At 33.2% G+C, this 20,246-nt stretch overlaps 1 protein-coding gene across 6 annotated transcripts in view; it reads right to left on the bottom strand.

The window, feature by feature from the left end:
- The window catches only part of SYCP1 (synaptonemal complex protein 1), a 130,676-nt gene extending 110,782 nt beyond the window's left edge, over positions 1 to 19,894 (bottom strand). Inside the window, exons 1-10 of one of the 6 annotated variants that reach the window (XM_072644426.1) lie at positions 19,677 to 19,894; positions 18,439 to 18,552; positions 16,488 to 16,572; positions 16,295 to 16,338; positions 16,054 to 16,107; positions 14,030 to 14,194; positions 13,201 to 13,268; positions 12,104 to 12,177; positions 1,648 to 1,706; positions 722 to 791 (exon numbers count right to left, since the gene is read on the bottom strand). In XM_072644426.1, the coding sequence (XP_072500527.1) occupies positions 722 to 791; positions 1,648 to 1,706; positions 12,104 to 12,177; positions 13,201 to 13,268; positions 14,030 to 14,194; positions 16,054 to 16,107; positions 16,295 to 16,338; positions 16,488 to 16,572; positions 18,439 to 18,546 (727 nt within the window). In that variant the 5' untranslated portion in view covers positions 18,547 to 18,552; positions 19,677 to 19,894. Of the gene's footprint in view, positions 1 to 721; positions 792 to 1,647; positions 1,707 to 12,103; positions 12,178 to 13,200; positions 13,269 to 14,029; positions 14,195 to 16,053; positions 16,108 to 16,294; positions 16,339 to 16,487; positions 16,573 to 18,438; positions 18,553 to 19,648 lie in introns of all 6 variants that reach the window. The other 5 variants (XM_072644427.1, XM_072644430.1, XM_072644425.1 and 2 more) reach the window with 5 other exon arrangements.
- Between the last annotated feature and the right edge of the window lie 352 nt (positions 19,895 to 20,246).

Here is a 20,246-nt window from a genome sequence, read left to right as displayed (position 1 = left end):
TAAAATCTACTTAGGAAATAAAATTAAAATGTCCTCCAAAAAAATTTCTGCCTTACATACTTACAAATTTTAGTTTTAAGTTAAATACTAAAAATTCACAATCAGTTAAAATTGTTACTGTCACCTTGAATAATAACTGTTCACACTGACATAGTTCTTTAAGATGTGTAATTCTTCACTTGTCAGTAATGACCTCCCTTAACTTGCTCCTTACACTGAGTTTTGCTTGCATATCTTATAATACGTCATGTATCAACATGTTACATACTATAAATATTCTAACAGGTTTTTAACATTAAATATTATGATAAATGCTTATTGAAATAAAAAATAGTTAATTTAGAAACTGCTAAAATTATCTTGATAGTACACATTTTATAAAATAAACTTTATTCTTTTCAACTCTTCAATAAGCAGGACAGTATAACTATCTCTGGCATAAAACTGGTGTGCCTTATTTGAACGTACATGTCAGTAATTCATATATTTTAATTATAAACAGTGACAATAATCAGAAAATATTTTTAAATTTAGTAACAAGAATGTTGCACAGGAAATCAATAAAAATTCCAAACTTCAAATTAAAAAAAATTCTTGATAGTATCAACTGATCATCTGTAAGCTCTAAATTTATATCCAGATTATATATTACATCTCATATTCTCTCTTAAGATATAAATGCTACAGGAAGAGCATTGTGAATATTAAACAGGATCCTTACACTTAAAATGCATTTCCTGTCTGCGTTGTTCAGCTCCTACTCGAAGTTCTTCAAAAGCCTGTACCATTTTCTGCAACACAAAAAATAGCTTTTAAAGTTTATATTTGGAATCTTGAAATATGACAGTTTGTAGAAAAAAATGACCAAAACTTAAATATGAGACCATAGGATATACAAATAAACATAATCTGTATTTAACAGTGATCATATAAGTAAGATTTTGGAAGCCTTTACGATATGATAAAAACAGAATTCTTAAAATAAAATTTGGACCAGCTCTTATTGGGGGTACTACCACCAGGTACTTTTGCAAAATAAATAACAAAGTAAACAAGTTTTATCTTTGGTGCTCATATCTCCCCTTCCTTACAACAAAAAACCCTGACTTTATCCTATTTCTATCCCTACTAGGTATCACCCTCTATTTCTCCTTCCCTTCTCAGCTAAAATACTTGAAAAATGTATTTATATTCAGTGCCTACACCTCCTCACTCATTCACTAAAGCAGCACTTTCAACATGAAGCCTTTTCTAAACTCTGGACCTCAGATATCTGTACATTCCTTTGCCCCAAGTCACCTCATTTCCATACTTTATATATTTTGTTTGTTTACTTATGGATACATGGCCTCCCTCACCCCCACTAAACTCTTAATTTCTTGAGGGCAAGAAGTGTTTTATTTTTGACTTTGTATCCTCAATACATAGCATAGTGGAGGCACTTAATAAACTTGCTGATTTAAGGGCATGGAAATTTTGATGGAATTAACTTTTTTTAAAAAACACCCACCCAACAAAATTATTTATATAATAACTAAGTTTTTAATGAATAATTGTCCATATATTCCCAATAAACAAACTGCTTTGTATTAGGAAAGTCTCTGTTCACTTTTAAATTTAAAAACATTAAGCTTTTCTGTAACTTACCTCAATATTATTATTTAGATCTGAATAGAGTTGTCTAGTTTCTTCCCTTTCATACTCATCTATTATTAATATAAAAAATTAAGTTTAAAAAATGAATACAAATGTAGCATGACTAAAGATACATAGAACATCTTAAAATATCAAAATGGGTCAAAACAATAGGTGAATGAACTATACAGTCTAACATTCTATCTGTGAGGGAAGCACAAAGGGTCATTTTTGGGCAAGTACATTCATTCTTCATGATGTCAGCCCTCCAAAATTTTAGATATTCCAAATTACCAAATTTCTGGTCCCAGCTCTAACTTACTACATGACTTTAAGCATAATACTTTATTTTTAGGGCTTAAGTTTCCTTGACTAAGAAAAAAAAATGGACTAGATGATATATAATGTTCCTTCCAGTACTAGCTAATATCCTTTAATCCTTAGCTTTAAACATTCACTTCATTATTAACTATCAAATACAACATAATAGACACTGTGCTAGGTGCTTGTTCCTTTCATATAATTCTGGTATAAAATTATTATCCATAAATTTATCTAAACCTTCTTGATTGCATTTCAGTTAGTCTGTATGACCTCAAGGTTCTGAACCCAATACATAAAATAACATCCCTATTTATCTTGAAAATATATCTTGAGGGGTAGCTCTTTTAGCTCTACCATGTGGGGAATTGGTAAATAAATCCACATTCAATCAACCCATATTCCTTCATTATTTTTAAAATTTCAATGATATCCTTCCTCATTGTTGACTTATCAGACTGAATTTCTTAGTCTATTCTCTATCCTCATAAGAAACATTCAAAAGGAAGATTAGAAAATACCAAAATAACAGTACAATGTGCTTCCTCCTAGTTAATCCCTGACCATCTCCCTTCTCTCATGCACATAAATACACACACACATAATATACAAAAGAAAGTGAAACAAGCAGCAAGAAAATTTTTAAAAATCAACCATTCTGCTTCCAATACAAAATGTTGACTTGTAGTACAAATGGGATGGAGGATGTTGTAAATTACCACTAGAGAGGAGGTAAAAGCCAAGGACAGTGTGATAGGAGATAAGTTATCCGGAACCAGCATTAGAGGATATCACACCAGTTCCCACCAGGCCTGAGGAAAAGTCCAAAAGATAATACAGATACTTTATTCAAGTTTTTCACTCCTTCACTATCCAGGTATTATCCTTGGATGGTTCGTAGAATCACAGGATCATAGATTCAGAACAGGAAGGAACATCAAAGGCTATCTGATACAACTTCATTTTACAGATGTGGAAACTGAGACCTATAGATATTAGGTGACTTGCCTAAGGTCATATGGGTAGTAGAGGGTAGATGTAACAGGTAGAATTTGAACTCTAAATCCATTGCTCTTTCTACTGTACCATGCTGCCTCTCAATTAAATACCAATACAGGTGATCAACAATGTAAAGCCACGTGGTAGGTATAAGCAAGCTGCAACATAAAAATTGGCAGAAAGACACCACCAAGGACATGTATTTACTGGGAAAAGAGCTATATCAGTTACGGAACAAATGGACAAACACTTAGAAATGTACCAGTATTCATGAAATATTAAGAATACCAGAAACTTCCAGAATATAGAAATACATAACCAAAATCACCTACACTGGAATTAATAAATTTTATCCCTCAGTTCCCATTAGGATGATAGAGGAAGTCATGATACCATACTGACTGAATCTACTACAAATTCACATTATCTAATCTCAACCACTTCATCACTACTATACAGAGATTTTTTTATTCATCACTGATTTATTCTCTATCATACTTTCAAAGTAGCTGTTCCAAATTTTCTGTATCCATGAATCTTCAAATGCCTCCTCTCAGCAGATAATTTATCTCCAAGCCTCCTAACATACTGAGGAAATTAAGGTCATGAGTGTGAAGTCTTTAGAGAAAGATATGCACTCTTCAAGGAACTATGGAGTTAACAATCAAGCTTCCCAGACCTGAAAAAAGAGCTGGTATTTTCATGAAAGCTCAACATAAAAGTGTGATATGACAATCAAAAAAGCTAATCCAATTTTTGGATAAATTAAGAACTACCTCTCCTCTTCTCTTCCACCAAGTCAAATATAAGCTCCTTGAAGGGTAAAATTGTATGTTTTGTTTTTGAATTCCTAGCACCCAGCAAAAGGCCTGGTAGTGTTTAATAGTTTTTTTTTTTATTTAATTGACTAGGAAGTGATAGCCTCCATGTACACTGTCCCAGTAAAACTACATCTTTGAATATTTTATTCAATTCTAGCTGACACATTTTAGAAAGCACACCTGAAGAGTATCCAGAGAACAGCAATTAGAAGGGTAGAGGGTTTCACAATCATACTATGTAAGTATCAATCAATCAACAAACATTTATTAAGTACTACTATGTGGCAGGCACAGTAGCAGGTGCTAAGGATATAAAAAGAGGCAGAAGACAGTCCTTGCCCTTAAGGAATTTACAATATAATGAGGGCAACAACAGGCAAATAAATATATACAAAGCACGCTATAAACAGGATAAATAGAAAATACTTAACAGAGGAAAGGTGCTGAAATTAAGAAGGATTAGGAAAGACTTCCTCTTAAAGATAAGATTTCAGCTGGAATTTAAAGGAAGGTAAGTAAGCCAGTAGTTGGAACAGAGGAGGGAAAGCATTCTAGACATGGGGGATAGCCAGAGAAAATGCTCAGTGCCAAAAGATGGAGTGTCTTATTTATAGAGCAAAGAATAAATGGCAAGAGTAAGGTGAAAGAAGATTGGAAAGGCAGGAGGGAGTTAGGTTACATATGACTTTGAATGCCAAAGAGAACATTTTGTATTTTATTCAGGAGGCAATAGGGAGTTACTGGAGTTCATGACAGGGGTATGACATGGTTGAACCTGAGATTTAAGAAAATTACTTTGGTGGCTGAATGGAGGATGAATTGGAATGGAGAGGGACTTGAGCCAGGCTATTGTAATAGTCCAGGTGTGAGATAATGAGGGCCTACACCAGAGCAGTGGCAGCATCAGAGGAAAGAAGAGATGTTACACAGGTGAAACAGACAGGCATTGGCAACAGATTGAATATGCGGTGGTAAGAGATAGTGAAGAGTCAAAGTTAACTCCTAAACTGCAAACCTGAGGAATTGGGAGGATTCCAATAGTAATAAGGAAAATAAGAGAGGGGGAAGATTTAGGAAGAAAGATTATAATGAGTTCCATTTTGAACAACAATTTAAGCTGTCTACTGGACATCAAGCTTGAGATGTCTGAAAGGCAGTTGGAGATGAAAGACTGGATGTCAGCAAGAGGTTAGAGCAGGATAGGTAGATTTGAAAAATGTCAGTACAGAGAAGATAATTAAATCCATAGTTGCTGTTGAAATCATCAAGTTGGGGAGATAGAGAAGAAAAAAGGACCCATTATCCCAAAGAAGAGAAGAAGACTAGATTGACTATCATATAGAATTAGACTTGCTCTGTATGACCCCAGAAGACAGCAATGAGTAGAAATTTATTTACACTTGATATAAAGAATTACTTTCTAACCATTAAAAGTATCCCAATACGGAATGCTTCCTTCTGAAGGTTGTAAATTCCCTTTTAATTAAACATCTTCAAGCAAAGCTTGAATGAGCACTTGTCAGGTATATTATAGATTAGATCTTAAAATTGTGTAACCCCAGAAGTTTCTTTCAATGCTGAGATTCTATTCATTCTTCTCAAATCAAGATAAACTAGTTGTTCATGAAATACATGTGCCATTGGAATATCATTAGTAAAATTACTAAATATTTCAAATAGGTATTTCATGGGGGGGGTGGAAAACAGAAAAACAAGCTAAAGGGAAAGGGCGTAAGGTAATCCTTAAGAGACATCACTGTTACTTATAACTGAAAGAAATTTTAAAAATTATTAATAACTTATAAGACAAAGAAATTAGAAAGTTATTGTGTTGGATGATAGAATCAGGATCCCAAAAGACCCTAACAATTTAGAATGAAGAGCTAAATCTAATCAAATGAACAGTCCTTCACTTAAGTTTTAAAAAGTCTATTGTACATGTATGGGATGGAGAAGGCATGTCTACACGACAGTTCATGTGGAAGAAATCTGAAGATGTTAGCAGATATGGCTCAATATAAGTCAATAATAGAAACTGGCAGTCAAAAAAAAAACTAATGAGGTCTAAGTTACATTTATAAAAGCAGTTTTCAGAATAAGTGAGCAGCTAATCCTGCTGTACTCTGCTCTGGTCAGACCACATCTAAATTTCTGTATTCATTTCTGAGTACCACATTTTAGGAAGGACTTGATAAACCAAGTTAAATCCTAAAAATTGTGACTAGCATGGCAAAAAAAACACAACAACAACAAGATTGAAAATTATGCTACATGAGGATCGGAAAACAGAACTAAGAATGCTTAGGAGCAATGAGAGAAGTTGTAAAGAGGTAGATCTCAGTTTCATATAAAGAAAAGCTTCCTAACAATTGTTGTTTGCCCTTTGTTTTTGAAGAGGACATGATAGGGTGGTGTCTTCACTCATGTGTGAATTGGATTTAAGTGAGGCAGCGTTGCAGAAAGTCATCAGTCTAAGCTCAGAGACAAGACAAAAGTCAGGATGACTAGTGATGGCTTAGGATGTAGTGGATGACCTTATATTTGATGTCTGACTAAGCTCTAAGCTCCACAGTGCCTGCAGTCAACTTCACATCCATTGGAACAAACTGTTCTCATCTATTCATTCTTCCAGGGGAAGTCTTCACATACTTAGAGTAGACACCCATCTCCCCCAATTCACAAACAGGTTAAAGACCCACTGGTTACCCTCAACCTGGTTTACCTGTCTATTGAGATGGTTTACCAGGGTATGACCACTGTTCTATCTTACAGAGACTTTGAGAAATTCATCATTTGACCTTTATGTGTTTCAGAGACCTCCCTAGGCCTGATATACTAAGGCATAATAGTGTGTTTTTTAATTTGTTCTTTCTTTCACTTGACAAGATATTAAAAACTTGTAGTCTCTACTGGATGAGGAAGTTCCCAAACCAGGAGGATCTCAAACTGACACAATTACTTGACTTTTATAGATTTATGGATATAATATATATTTATCTAAGTAATTTTTCATTTGGAAATAATTTCATCTTCTCAACTCTTTAGAAACTCTGGAAACCTTCAAAAGATTAATTTTGAAACAGAAGCAGCATTTCTAAAGATGTATAGGTATATAAAATAAGTATATAAATCAAACATTTACAGTTTGAAAAAAATTTAAAAATTTTAAACCACTTGTTTGGTATGCATATAATTTTACCATTTATTAAAGATGAAAGCAAACTTGCATACTAACAAAATGGATGTACTTGTTTATTTTTACATACACAATTACATATTGGCAGAATATTTCATACTGCAGGATGGAGGGCATCTTCAATGTTTTTCAAAGTTGTTTGATATTTTGATTTTATAATCATCAATGGCTGAGAATGCCATTTCACATAACTATGTAGTACAAAATGTAAGTTCAGGGTCATTTCAGAAATTGTTGGAAATTCTGTCCTAATTCAAAGCCAAAATTCACTTAATGAGTTAAATTCGTCTTGAACTTTTAATGGCAGATGACTGACATTTTTTATTTCAATTGCATATGGTTTATGAACCCAACTTAGTTTTTTAGAAACAAAATTTGAAGGAACTATTTCTGAAGCTGTGTCTTCAAGCATTTCAGCTATCAGTTATAACTTACAATTAAATCTTTGGGAAATTTATTTTCAATTATAAATTATCTGTAGCTGTAAAGATTTCTAAAGAACCATTTTCCAACCTATTCTTTCATATGTTAACTTTTTTAGTAAAACTTTCAATTTTATCTTTTAACATAAATGTTACATGAAGTGACATGTTTAAACCATTTTTTTCAAAAATACCCAACAAATAACAGTTTTGAAAGCTGTAAATCATTATGAAAAAGAGTAACAAAATTGGATTTGAGTCAAAAACAACTTCATCTTTCAATTTTATCTTCACTTTCATGTTTCAGTTTCAATAATCTGTTTAAACTTCATCCTTTTGAGAGTCACTTCACCTCTGCATGTAGTAATAAGTTTTTTTAATGTGAGTCCATGTCTTTCTAGAGGTTTGAAAACAAACAACTGTTAAGGGCACAGTTTTTAATGAAGTTAATGATTTTGACAGTATCACAAAGCACAACATTTAACTCTGGTGATTTTTTTTTTGGTTATAAGTGCCTCCTGATGGATCATGCAGTGAGGAAAAGTGATATATGCTCATTGCCACCAGCTTTAACTTTTACTCCAGCACCATCTGTACAGACTCCCAATGCAATTTTTCTACTATAAACCTTCATTTGTGAAACATTCATCGACTTTAAAGATATATATATATATCTTGCCCTCTTCTGTGTCCCTCCAAAGGGCAACAAAACAGTAATTCTTCATGTATGCTACCTTCATAAACATCTTACATAAAGTAACAACTGTGCCATGTTAGAAATATCAGTTGTTTCATCTAACTGAATTTCAAACTTTGGGCTGCCCTTAAGCGTGGAAATAAGCTGCTGGAATTGGTCATTACTAACTTCAGAAATTCTTTTGGAAACAGTATCATTCAATACAGGAATTTTATAAATTTTATCCCCATATTTTCTCTCCACAAACTGTTTCTGACATTTTAATAGCAGCAGATAACATGAGATCTTCTCTTATTGCATAGGGCTTTTTGGTTTTTGCAATTAAATAAGAAGTTTTGTAAGATGCAAGTAAATATTTTTCATTGGCAGTAACAAATTTCTCAAAATATTGTTTTTCTTTATTTGAAGATTTTTAAAAGTCATTCAAAATATTCTTTGGGTTTATTGCAGTATGCTGCATGCTTAGCATTAAGATGCCCATTTTAACTGGGCTGGTTTCATGCTCTCCACAGATAAAATTTCATTATAAATTACACAAAGAGATTTTTCCACACCATCATCATTATTAGAAGTAAATCCATTTTGCAAAAATGATTTGACATATTTTCTTTTTCTTGTTAATTTAGATGTACTACAACCTGGTAGTGGAGAGTCTGCTGTGTTGGCATCAGTATTTTTACCTCTTCCATCTAAATTTAGTCACTTATCCATAACTGGAAAATATTTTTGTCCTAAAATATAAATAAATATTGCTAATAATTTCTCAAATAAATACTAGCCTTAGTGTATGAAATTACATGTTTGTGCTTAATTTTAAAAACTGATGTTCACACTTAACATACACATAAGCGGTGATGGTGGAGAAATACTATTAAAGGGTTTTTGTCTTTACTTGCTGCAATTAAATACTTATGCTTCTGTAAAAGAAAGAGATAACAGCAATTTCTTAAATCAAACACCGTAACACAATACAATCCAAAAATATACTAATCTGACACATCCTAAGAAATGATGGTAGGAAAATATTTTAAAAGTCTTTATTTTCCATAGTTAAACTCTTATGTCTCTGTAGAGCAGAAACCTTTGCATATACAGTAAAAACACTATGAAATTCATAACATACAACAATCTCATATCTGAGCCAAGGTGTTTCTGGCAGCATTTGTTGGTGTTGCATGATGTGACAGCATGCTCAGTGCCAAGTGTGCATGTTGTGTGTTCAGAACCAAGGCTGCAGTGAAGATATGTGCCAGAAACATCTTAGATTCATTACAGGTTTGATATTTTGAATTCATTTTTGATTGATGCACACCTTTTACTGCTGTCAAATTTTTTGTGACCCCTCCCCCCCGACATATGGGGTCACAACCCACAGTTTAAGAAGCCTGCCTTAATACCAGCACTGGAAACCAAGTTCTGGATCAATTACATGAGTTACCCTAGGAGACAGTTACCATTAGGAGGCTACATCCATTTTATACAGGGGAAAGAAGGAATGAGAACAATTATGTTGCCTGTTTGTTTTCCTGTGTGAGTTACTTTGTTACTCTATTTGAATTAAATATGTTACTATTCAATTTATGGTTTCTACATCATCAGTAAATATAGTTTCCCTTGAATAGAAGCTTAAACTTATTTTCATTGCTAGCAACACAAAAATATTCAATACTAAACCTGCTGTCTGTAGCATTCTCTCCATTTCCAACAAGGAGATTGTATGGTTAGATCTGCCCCAGTCAAAGGTGTCACCATCACTCCAGTGCTCTCTTTTCCTATAACAAAGTTTGACCCTACTACCATAAACCCTGTAGAAGTCCAACGGGAATTTTGATGATTTAGAGCTTTCCACAATTAATAATAGGTTTCTTGCTCATTTAAAGTTGTAGAAAAATTCATTTCAAATAGTTTTATCCAAAAAACTTAATATAAAATAAGACATTCATATACAAAAGGAGAGGAAATGGTGTGGGAAGCATAAAAGAACCATAGCATGACTCTTCCCACATATATAATGGCAATTCAAGTAATGTTGCCTGGGGTTTATTTTGTCTCTACCTTTATGCTTTCCTTAACAAGATGATGCTAACTAATAGATGAAAGAAATTTTCCTCACATCTTCAAAGGAAAAAAGTAAGCACTAATACTCATAAGTTAGAACTACAGCTGTTACACTTTTACTTTTATGCCATCAAGTAATGCATAATCAAAGACATATTCAAGACCACTGTTTGGATGCTTGAATTTTCATTATGTGCTTTAAACTATACTAAAAATTCATATTAATTATTGAATGTTCAGTATATTTAAAAAAGCAACTGAAAAATATCCTAAAGAAGATTTCCAACTATTTAAAACAGTTTGATTTTACAATCCTGTAGGAAAAATCAAGTATAAGAATACATATTCTGTGGACTATAATAAACAGTTGGATTAACAACTTCTTGAGCCTATTCATCAGTATTTATATATTGGATGATAAGAGAGACAATAATCTGAAACCAGAATTGAATAGGAAAAAATAGGCTGAATTACATTTGACAAAACATGTGATGCTTTAACATATTCTAAATTTTGCTTGAAATTAAAAGCCCCTCTTTTTAATGCTAACATTTACAGTATGCTATATAGTTGCTAGTCATAGAAGTCACAGTCACTGAATGGTAGAAAATGAGGGCAATACAGAGACGCATAAGTTGACTTAAACAGGCTACAGTCTACAGCAATAACGAATTGCATAAGAGAAGCAATATGTACAATAACATCAAGCAAGTATATGAATGGAAATACAGGGGGGTCACTCACATAGTGAAAGAAACAGACAGCAGATGGACAATCTATTTGTTGCACTGTTACCCACAAAATGTTAAGAGATATAGAAAAATGCCCAGTATGTTGGGTATAGTTAAGAATTTATGAAAAGATGCTGTTAAAAATGGCACAGGACAAGAAGAAATGGATAGTTTGCAATCTGAACTATGGGAGGATACATCCATATTGAGGACATCACAAATCCAATGATGTACTAAAAATTCACATAGAAGAGTTTTATAACCATAAATCTCATACCACAGTATTTCTCATCATATATTCTCCAACAATCTCATTAGAGATAAAAACTTACAAGTTTGTAGTAGGAAACTACATAATTCTCACACTGTTTAGAATGCAAATAAACACAATATCTAACTAAATACTATATATGAGGTAGTATAATAGTGTACATGTAAATCTATTTACCCTCAATGTGACTTTAGGCAAGTCACTTTATCTGTCTGGATCTCAGTCTCTCCATTTGTAAAATGAAAGAGTTAGACTAGGTATCTATATTCTTTCCACCTCTAAATTCCAAGATCCTACTTGTACATAATCACGGGATTAGCCAGAGGTATGATGATAAATATCTAAGAAATGGTTTTCTGAAGAAAAAATATTTAGGTAGAACACACTTTTAAGTTTAATCTATATTACTTACATTTTCTCCTTTACTTTCTTAAGTCTAAACAATCAACAAAACAATAAAGTCCTGATTTGTAATACTTGCCTATTTTCTGTGGTATAAATGCTTACACTGAAATTTTAACAATTTGCTTAGGCTACCACTAGCTGGTTCCAACATACCCCTGCTGGTTAGCTCTCTTTCATCAGCAATTTGCCTCTACTACTGTCACACTAAAAGTATACACCTCTATTAGTACATTTTTAATACACATTGTATAGTATTTCATTCTCAGTTTTACTTCTCAGTTGTTTAAGATAACATAGGTTATTCTGAAAGCTAGGTTTCCATTTTGATGGAGACAACAATAAAGAGCATGTAAACAATTTTGAAAAAAAAAAATCTATGGAGCAAAATGGAACATGATTTTTTTTTTTTACATAATGAAATGGTCAGAGGAATATAGAATTTGTTCAAATCACACTGGTGTTTAAAAGTTAAAAAAAAACTAGTTCTTAGGAAAGATAATGAAACCATAGGTTGACAAAAGTCAAATAAAACAAGAAAGATACTTACATTTCTTTGACTTTTCTGCTGACCAGGCACAAGTTTCTTTGAGGAGATTACACAAATGTCTTGTGGCATTGTTCCTAAAAAAAAAAATTCAATTTCCATTAATAAGTTTTTTGGTGAAAAATTCTAAACATGTAGAATGTTTGAAGCATACCACATCTTTCACAGATAGACAAGATAGAGGAGGGAGGCCCATATGAATCTATGAAAAAAATGACTTTATAACTGCCTCCCATGTGTTCTCACATTTACCAAGCTACAAGATCCCATTTGGCAGCAGAGTCCAATGCAGGGTCAACCACACCAATGGATCAAAAAATGCTTATTATGTGTTCAGTGCTATGAAGAATGCAAAAGATTAAAACATTCTGCCTGTCTCAAAGTATCAAACTGGAAAAAAGACAAACAAGAAATAATAGCTTAAAACACAAAATCAAAGAAAATTAAATGCTAAATATAGTACAGACTACAAATATTTTAGGAGTTCAAAAGAAAGAGGAACTAGACTATTCTAGGGAAAAGTTCATGAAAGAAGTAAGACTTAAGTTTTAAAGGACAGAGAAATTTTAATTGAACATGGTAAGAAACCATATTTTTTAAATTTGTTACTACAAGTTTTCTGATCAGAGGATTTACATTAAAAAAAAGTAGAATTTAAGGGAAACTAGTTTAGTAAAATGAATTAGAAGGGAGAGAGACTAGGATCAAAGAGGATATCTAGGAGATTATTTTAATAATCCATACAGAGAAGATGAAACCCTGTATTATCATGGCTGCAGTAATAGTGGAAAGGATTAGATATGAGACATTTCAAAGGAATATTTAACAAGATTTGATAACTGATTGTAATGGGGATGAAGAAATAGGTTAAGTCAACAAGAGTGATTCTATTGACAGAAACAGGAAAGTTGGAAGAAGAGCTGGTTTACAGCTTCACTGAGCAATGACTCCTGATCTAGCATTTTTCTGTGTCATGTTCATAAGTCAAAGAAATTGTTAAGTATACAAGATGCTAAAGGGTTTGAAAAAGGAAGATTTTCCTTTCTCCATAGTATTCAATAGTTTAATATTTATAAGTTAATATTGAAGTTATTACTTACTCTTTTAGCAATTCTTTATTTTCTTGAATTCCATCTTCTAATTTCAAACTTACTTTCTCATTTTCAAACTAAATTTACAAAAAAATTAAATAATTCTCACATTTTGTTCATTGAAATACACTTAAAGATAATCACTAGACAGTATTTTATGTTTTATATGTTATAAGATGCTCTACAATAAACCTTTCCCTCAATAACACAGATTTCCTTTTTTGACATGCCCTATGGACTTTCTTCTGAATCATTTCTATACACAGCATAATAAAATGAGTATTCCCTCCCTCAATATTTTAATTCCTCTTTATTTTTTCTAAACCTCTGAGAGAATTTGTTTTTTAATCTGAGTTGCATTTCTGAAAATTTTCTTTTGTCTTCACATGAATAAATATTTTGAAATCATTTATAAAGACAGTTAAATAGTTCCTTATTTGAAGGTTCAGCTCTGTGTCATATCACCAACATCTTAGGTTACCAATAAGTACTTTATATTATTAAAAAATATATTTCTTATAAATATGGAATTCCTAAATCTGTCCTCTAAAACATTTAGTCACCTATTCAAAATAATCTACACTTTGTCACCTGTGCTTTATTCCTAAAAATAAAATTAGATTAACAACCAAATAAATGAAAGTTCAAAACAGCATTTTCTTCAAAATTTATTCCACAGGACAATTTTACAAATGAAAAGAATTTTAATACTTATCAGTTTTAAACTGAAATCTATTCTGATGTCACTTAAGTTATAGTAAGATTTCAGCATACTCATTCTTATTTTTCCACTAGTTTCTGCTTATAAAATTACATTTGCAAAAGCATACCAAAGTACCTGCAATTCCTGAATGGCTTTTCGCTGTGCTTCAATAATCTTTCTATTTTCCTGTAACTTTTTCTCCTTCTGGTTCAGTTCAAATTCTATATTCACCTTCCACTTCTTAATCTTTTCAGCCTCCTTATATAGTTTTGAATAAACCCTGCTTATTGGCTCTGAAGTCTATTGAAAAAGTTATTGAAAAGTTCCAGTTAGGTATCATCTGCTGAATTTTTTTAAAAACACATTAATGACTCCTAAAAATAGTTTATTATTTAATTTTGGTACAAACCTATGGTTCCATCAGTGTAGGGAATTTCCAGTGTGGAAACTCCTTCTACTAAACAAATGATAGTTCATCTGAATAAGCCAGATGGTGTAGTAAATACAGTACTAAACTGGAGCCAGGAAAACCAAAGTTTGAATCCTGCCTCAAATATTTAAGAATTGTGTGACTCCAAGCAAATCATTTAACCTCTTTCAGATTCAATGATCTCTTCTATAAAACAGAATAATAATATAGCACCTATCTTACTAAGTTGTGAGCCTCAAGTAAGATCTGATAAGTAAAGCACTTGGCAAACCATAAAGCACTGTATCAATATTGTTGTTGTTCAGTCATTTCAGTTGCATCCAACTCTTTGTGATGCCTTTTGCGGTTTTTTTGGCAAACTGGAGGGGTTTGCCATTCCATTTCTAATTTCTAATTCATTTTATAAATGAGGAAATTGAAGCAAATAAGGTTAAGTGACTTGTCCGGGGACATACAGCTAGTAAGTATCTGAGATCAAATCTGAACTCAGGTCTTCCTAACTCCACGCTCTATCCCTTGCATCACCTAGCTGCAATATCAATATCATCAATCAATACTATTATTATTATTATCTATAATACAGTAATAAAGTTGCCTGGGGCCCTGAGAGATTAAGTAACCTGCCTATGGCATCACTATGCCACATGGTCTCTTCATTACTTAATATTTGAGATAAATCATTAATTTGTTTCTATAACTGAATTGTTCATAAAATTATATTTCTAAACATTTAAGTTATAAATGTAACTACTAATGATTTTTTCCACTGTGCTTCAATAACCTTTAGTACAATGATATCACTTAACCTGCATTGTACCCTGCTAGACTGGATGAATTAATATAGGCAGTTCCAGAAACTACTTACTTCAGAACCTTAATCCCTGAGGAAAAATGGTTACTTGAAATGCTTAAAGTAAATTAGATACTAAATAGAACACATATTCTTTTAGAAAAAAATTTATATTAACAGTAAAAGTTGGGGGCTAGAGGAAGGAAAATGGGATAGGACTATTTAAAGCAAATTATAGCAAAGAGCAACAAACAGTGACTATAAAAGACTAGCTTCATCAAGACTAGAGTTCTATTTGGATTTTTTCACTTTTTTACAATCTTCTTTCCAAAAGTCTATGTTACATGATTGCATCCAAAAATGGCATACAGCAGATGCTTCTTTAACTCTATATATCGTATTATAAAGTAGCATTACTTAAATTTATTCTACAATTACCATACCATAAACCATTACTTCCTATCAAGCCATTGGCCTCCAAAATTTAATTATCACTAATAAAAATCTTACTTTGCTCTAAAATCATATGTACTCCAAAATAACCTTTTTTAAAATAACCCACAGAAGTAGACTAATACAATAATCATTCACAAACCAACAAACTTTCTCTGAAAGTTTGAAATGTTTTCTTTGAAAACATTCAGAAGCTTGATTTTTGTTCCTTTCAACACCCTGAGCGTATCTATTCTTTTCGGTTCTTAGTGATTGGAGTATTTAAAAACAAAATTGTCTCTAAACACTCTTTAAACAAGAATTAGATCCATTTGTACCAAGAAAAAGGAAAGAAAACTAAGATATTTAAATAATTCAAAGAGAGAGAAAAACATTTTTTTAACATCTTACACTAAAACATTAAAAAAATCAATTATAAAAATCATGAATGCTATTATAAGACATTAAACATAATAAATAACTTTAATTTAACATAGAAATTCTGACCTCAAATTGTGGGTTCTTTAGTTCTTCCAAGAAGTTAGAATGCTCAGTATCAACCTGGAAAGTGAATAAATGTCTTCTGTAAGAAGATAAAATTTGCTAATAGGTGTCAATACTAGTTTAAAAGTAACCCAGTATCTCAGGGGTTGATCTTCTTACTTGCAAACAAGCAATTCAACAATGATAACAGTGTAGTACAATCACTATGCTATATGGAAATAGAGAGACAATATATGTAACTGACCTCTTCAATCACAGGCAAAAAATTAACTTTTTGCAAAACTGGATCTGAAAGACAAAATATTATTGGTATTTAAAGACCTAAATTTCATATCTATGTTGTACACACACAGCACGAACAGCTGTCAAAGTAAGACAGGCTCAGCATATTTATGTCTTATTTTTATAATACTTAAAATTAGCTATATTTCTCCCACCTGAATCAATGTTTTCACTACGTTTAGATGGTTTAGTTATTCCAAAAGGCAAACCAAAATCATCTTCAACACTCTTGTTAAAACCCTAAAAATATAAGCAAAACACTTTTAGGTGTACAACAAAGCCTCAATACTTATATAAATATAAGTATTATATATATAATTACATATTATATATATTATATACATATAATGTGTACATATTATACATTAATCAATACTTCAAATATTGATATGTTTGATATTGATATTGATACTGATATGTTTATCATTGTAGGGTACTCCATTTAAAGATTCCAATTACAACTCATGTCTTCACTAGTTTCTATAGCCAAAAATGCATATAAACCTAGTAGCCAATCTTCTGGTAATGAGCTTTTTTTAACTTTGCTATCAGAATAGAAACTCCTTGAAAGGGTTGTTTTATTTTTGTCCTTGGATATGTGTCCAACACATACCACAGTTATGTTTACTAAATTGGATTGGCTTACTTAGTTCTCTGATAAGACACAAATACCATCAGTGGGTTTGTACTTGAAGTATTTCTAGGTTGGTATGACTTCCCAGAATTTGTGGTCCACTCAAATAACTTTAGAAAATAGTGCCTCAATGAGGCATACAGTTTTAGTGAAGATAATATATTTGACAAGAATAAACATTTGCTTTCTTTCATTATAAATCTAATCTTATTGACTTTTAATATTTCAAGAGGACTGTGATTTCACTGGTATGAGTATACTGTCCACTGATGAATATCATAACTTTCTCTAAAATTTTATTGATGTTCTTTGGTAGTTTCTGTGGCTTAAAAAAATTTCATCCTATTGACAATCTGGTGATAAGCCTCTCAAAATTTAGCTGTGCTGGTCACAATATTCCTACTTTTCATATCTGGAGCTATATACTATAAGCGTGATTATGGGAAGGGATTAGATCTATAATTATATTGATATAAGTAAATCTTAGTGGAAAATTTCTCCCAAAGTAGATCTATAACTGCTCTGCAACTTATGGTCATAGAGAAGCACCCAGAGTACTAAATGCATTAGAAGTAAAATTTTATCCCAGGTCTTGCTGATGCTGAGACCAGGTCTTTGGTAAGTTGCCTCTCAAGCTTAGAATGGGAACTAGAAACTTTATGTGTTTAAAATGAAGTGCATAGATTTTTTTTTTTTTTAGGACAGCAGAATGGTACAGTAGATAGAGTGTTGGGTCTGGAGTCTCTAAGACTCCTCTTCCTCAGTTCAAATTTGGCTTCAGATGCTTAATAGCTATGTGACCCTGAGCAAGTCACTTAACCCAGTTTGCCTCAATTTTCTCATCTGTAAAATGAGCCAAAGAAGAAAATGGCAAACCCCTTCAGTACTTTTGCCAAGAAAGCCCCAAATGGGGTAACAAAGAGTTGGACATGACTGAAAAATGACTCAACATCAACAAAGCATATAGATTCTACATACAAAGATGGCAAAGGCTATCATTCAAGAAATATGTGATCTAGAAATCATGTAGAGAGTTATGGACTAAAAACAGAAGGCAGCCCAAGCTTCTACACTGGGGTAAAGAGGATTTATGGAACAGATTCAGTTCAACTAAAGTAGTAAATAGATTTCTTGTATTGTGTTTAACCTGGTATATCAACAGTGTTAAGATTTCCAAGGTTTTATAAGGGGCAAGATTTTATTTGATTCATTCAGAAGTGAAATATATTGTAGCAGCAAATAGAATTCACTAGTTAATCTAAAAGCAACATTTATTAAATGTCCAGTACATATAAATTAGGTGCTAAAAACATTGGGGAAATGCTTTTGCTCATACCAGGATATAGCATTCAAAGTCTTCTCAAGGGGGGAGAAAACTTTTTTAGGTAAATGTCACTATTGAGAACAGCACATACTAGATCTCATTATTCTATAAACAGGAATATAAAATCCATAGTATCATTCATATTTACCTTGAAAAAATTAGTGTCTCCTCCTATAGTCTGAGGCTTAACTGCAGACACTTGACTGCTACTTAGTCTTGGTGGTAGAAACAATTTAAAGGGCCTTTCCTTTTCCATTTCCTTCTAATCAGAAAACATCAGTTACTATGAAAATGTTATACTTTGTTTCTGACGATACACAATTTACTCTTCCTAAGAAAATAACAAATGCTAGTGGAATGAATTGCCTCTTAAATTCCTAGTAGAAGAGCCAGAAGTACAGTAGCCACGTTCCATCACTTGCTTGGTAAAGTAACATAGTAGAGTATTTATATAAACTGGCAACTATCTAGCAAATGAAAATATACCAAAAATCACAAGATCCTAGCTCTTGCAATAGCTACTTTTGTTATAATTTTTTGAAAAATCCAGATTTACAAAAATTTTACTGGTTTCTCGTTTTAAAGTGAAATGTGATCACTTGGTACGAAATTCTGATAAATTCAAACATGCACCTCCCCCTTGCAAATTTCAGAGATACAGATAACTCTATTGCACTTCCAAACAAACTCATCAGAGATACAGAAGGAAAACTGACTTAGCTTTAATTGAGTGGTTAAGCTTGAGGAAAAACAGTTGTAAAAACAGGCATCCTACCAAAAATCAGCTCCCTTGACACATTTTTTAAGAGGCTTTCACTCTTGGGAGAATCATTGCCTGGGAGTCTAAATTCATAATCCCAAAGAGCTTGTGGTCAAATTTCCAAGCAACCAAGTTACATTCCTAAAGCACTTGATGTACCCTGGCCCACTTAGCACAGTGCCTGGCACACATTAGGCGTTTAATAAATGTTTACTGATCGAAGCCCTGGGTGGAGAGGAACTGGAGCCAGGATTGCCCAAACTGGGAGGCAACTTGTAACAGGAAATGCCTGGGGGTCTGGAAATTAAACCCAGTCGTGGTTCAAATCCAAGCCATACCACCTTGCTACCTGTAGGATCATGGCTCCAGCTACCTCATTTGTAAAAATAGTAGGGGTTGGGGGTGCGGTTTAGGCCTAAAAGCCTTTCCCTTTCTTAATCTAAGCTCCTATTAAATTCTCTGCACCCAACTCCCTATTCTTCCCTGAGGAAAAAAAACGAGAGAGGAATAAAGACAGGAGGGTGGGGGCGTAGGGGAGGGGGAGGGGAAGGTGGGGGAAGGATGGCTGGGGGAGGGGCAGGCGAGGATCTCCCCATACCGCGCGCGCGAGGAGTTTGGAGAGTTACCGCGGATTTGACACCCACTGGTGAGCCCGGTTCCTTCCCGTGGACAACTAGGGGGGTGTAAATGGCCGCCGCCACCTCCACGGCGCTTCAGAAAAGGCGGGAGCGCCTCGAGGCAGGGCGACCGTTAACTGCTTCCAACCGTCACCGACTGCAGGGGAGGGGCCTCGAGGCGATAAAACTGAAGCCACTTCTCGCGAGACCGGAGGTGGGGGCGGGCCTTGAAGGTCACGTGCGGTACCCGCTGGTTCCCTCCTCACGCTCGCTCTAGGCTTTGCTTTCTCTAGGAATGTTTGATAATAATAGCACTTATGGAGCGCTATACGTGTGTGAAAGGCTGTACATGTGTGACAAAAAAAATTATGTCTACGAAAAATGCAACTTTGCATTATCTTGTACTCTTCCTATGGCTCTTTACTGAAGTCCACCAGAGGTTATTCCTGGGAATGATGATTATTTTCCCACTAATTTTCGGTGTTCTATTTTTATTTATACCCAGTCTTGGAAAGCATTACTACCGCAGCAGAACTCACAATTTTCTCAAAATTTAACTTAACTTTAACACATTTGCAA

This window comes from Notamacropus eugenii, chromosome 2, assembly GCF_028372415.1.
Source record: "Notamacropus eugenii isolate mMacEug1 chromosome 2, mMacEug1.pri_v2, whole genome shotgun sequence".
Taxonomy (NCBI): domain Eukaryota; kingdom Metazoa; phylum Chordata; class Mammalia; order Diprotodontia; family Macropodidae; genus Notamacropus; species Notamacropus eugenii.
This window is presented reverse-complemented; position numbering and strand designations above follow the sequence as displayed.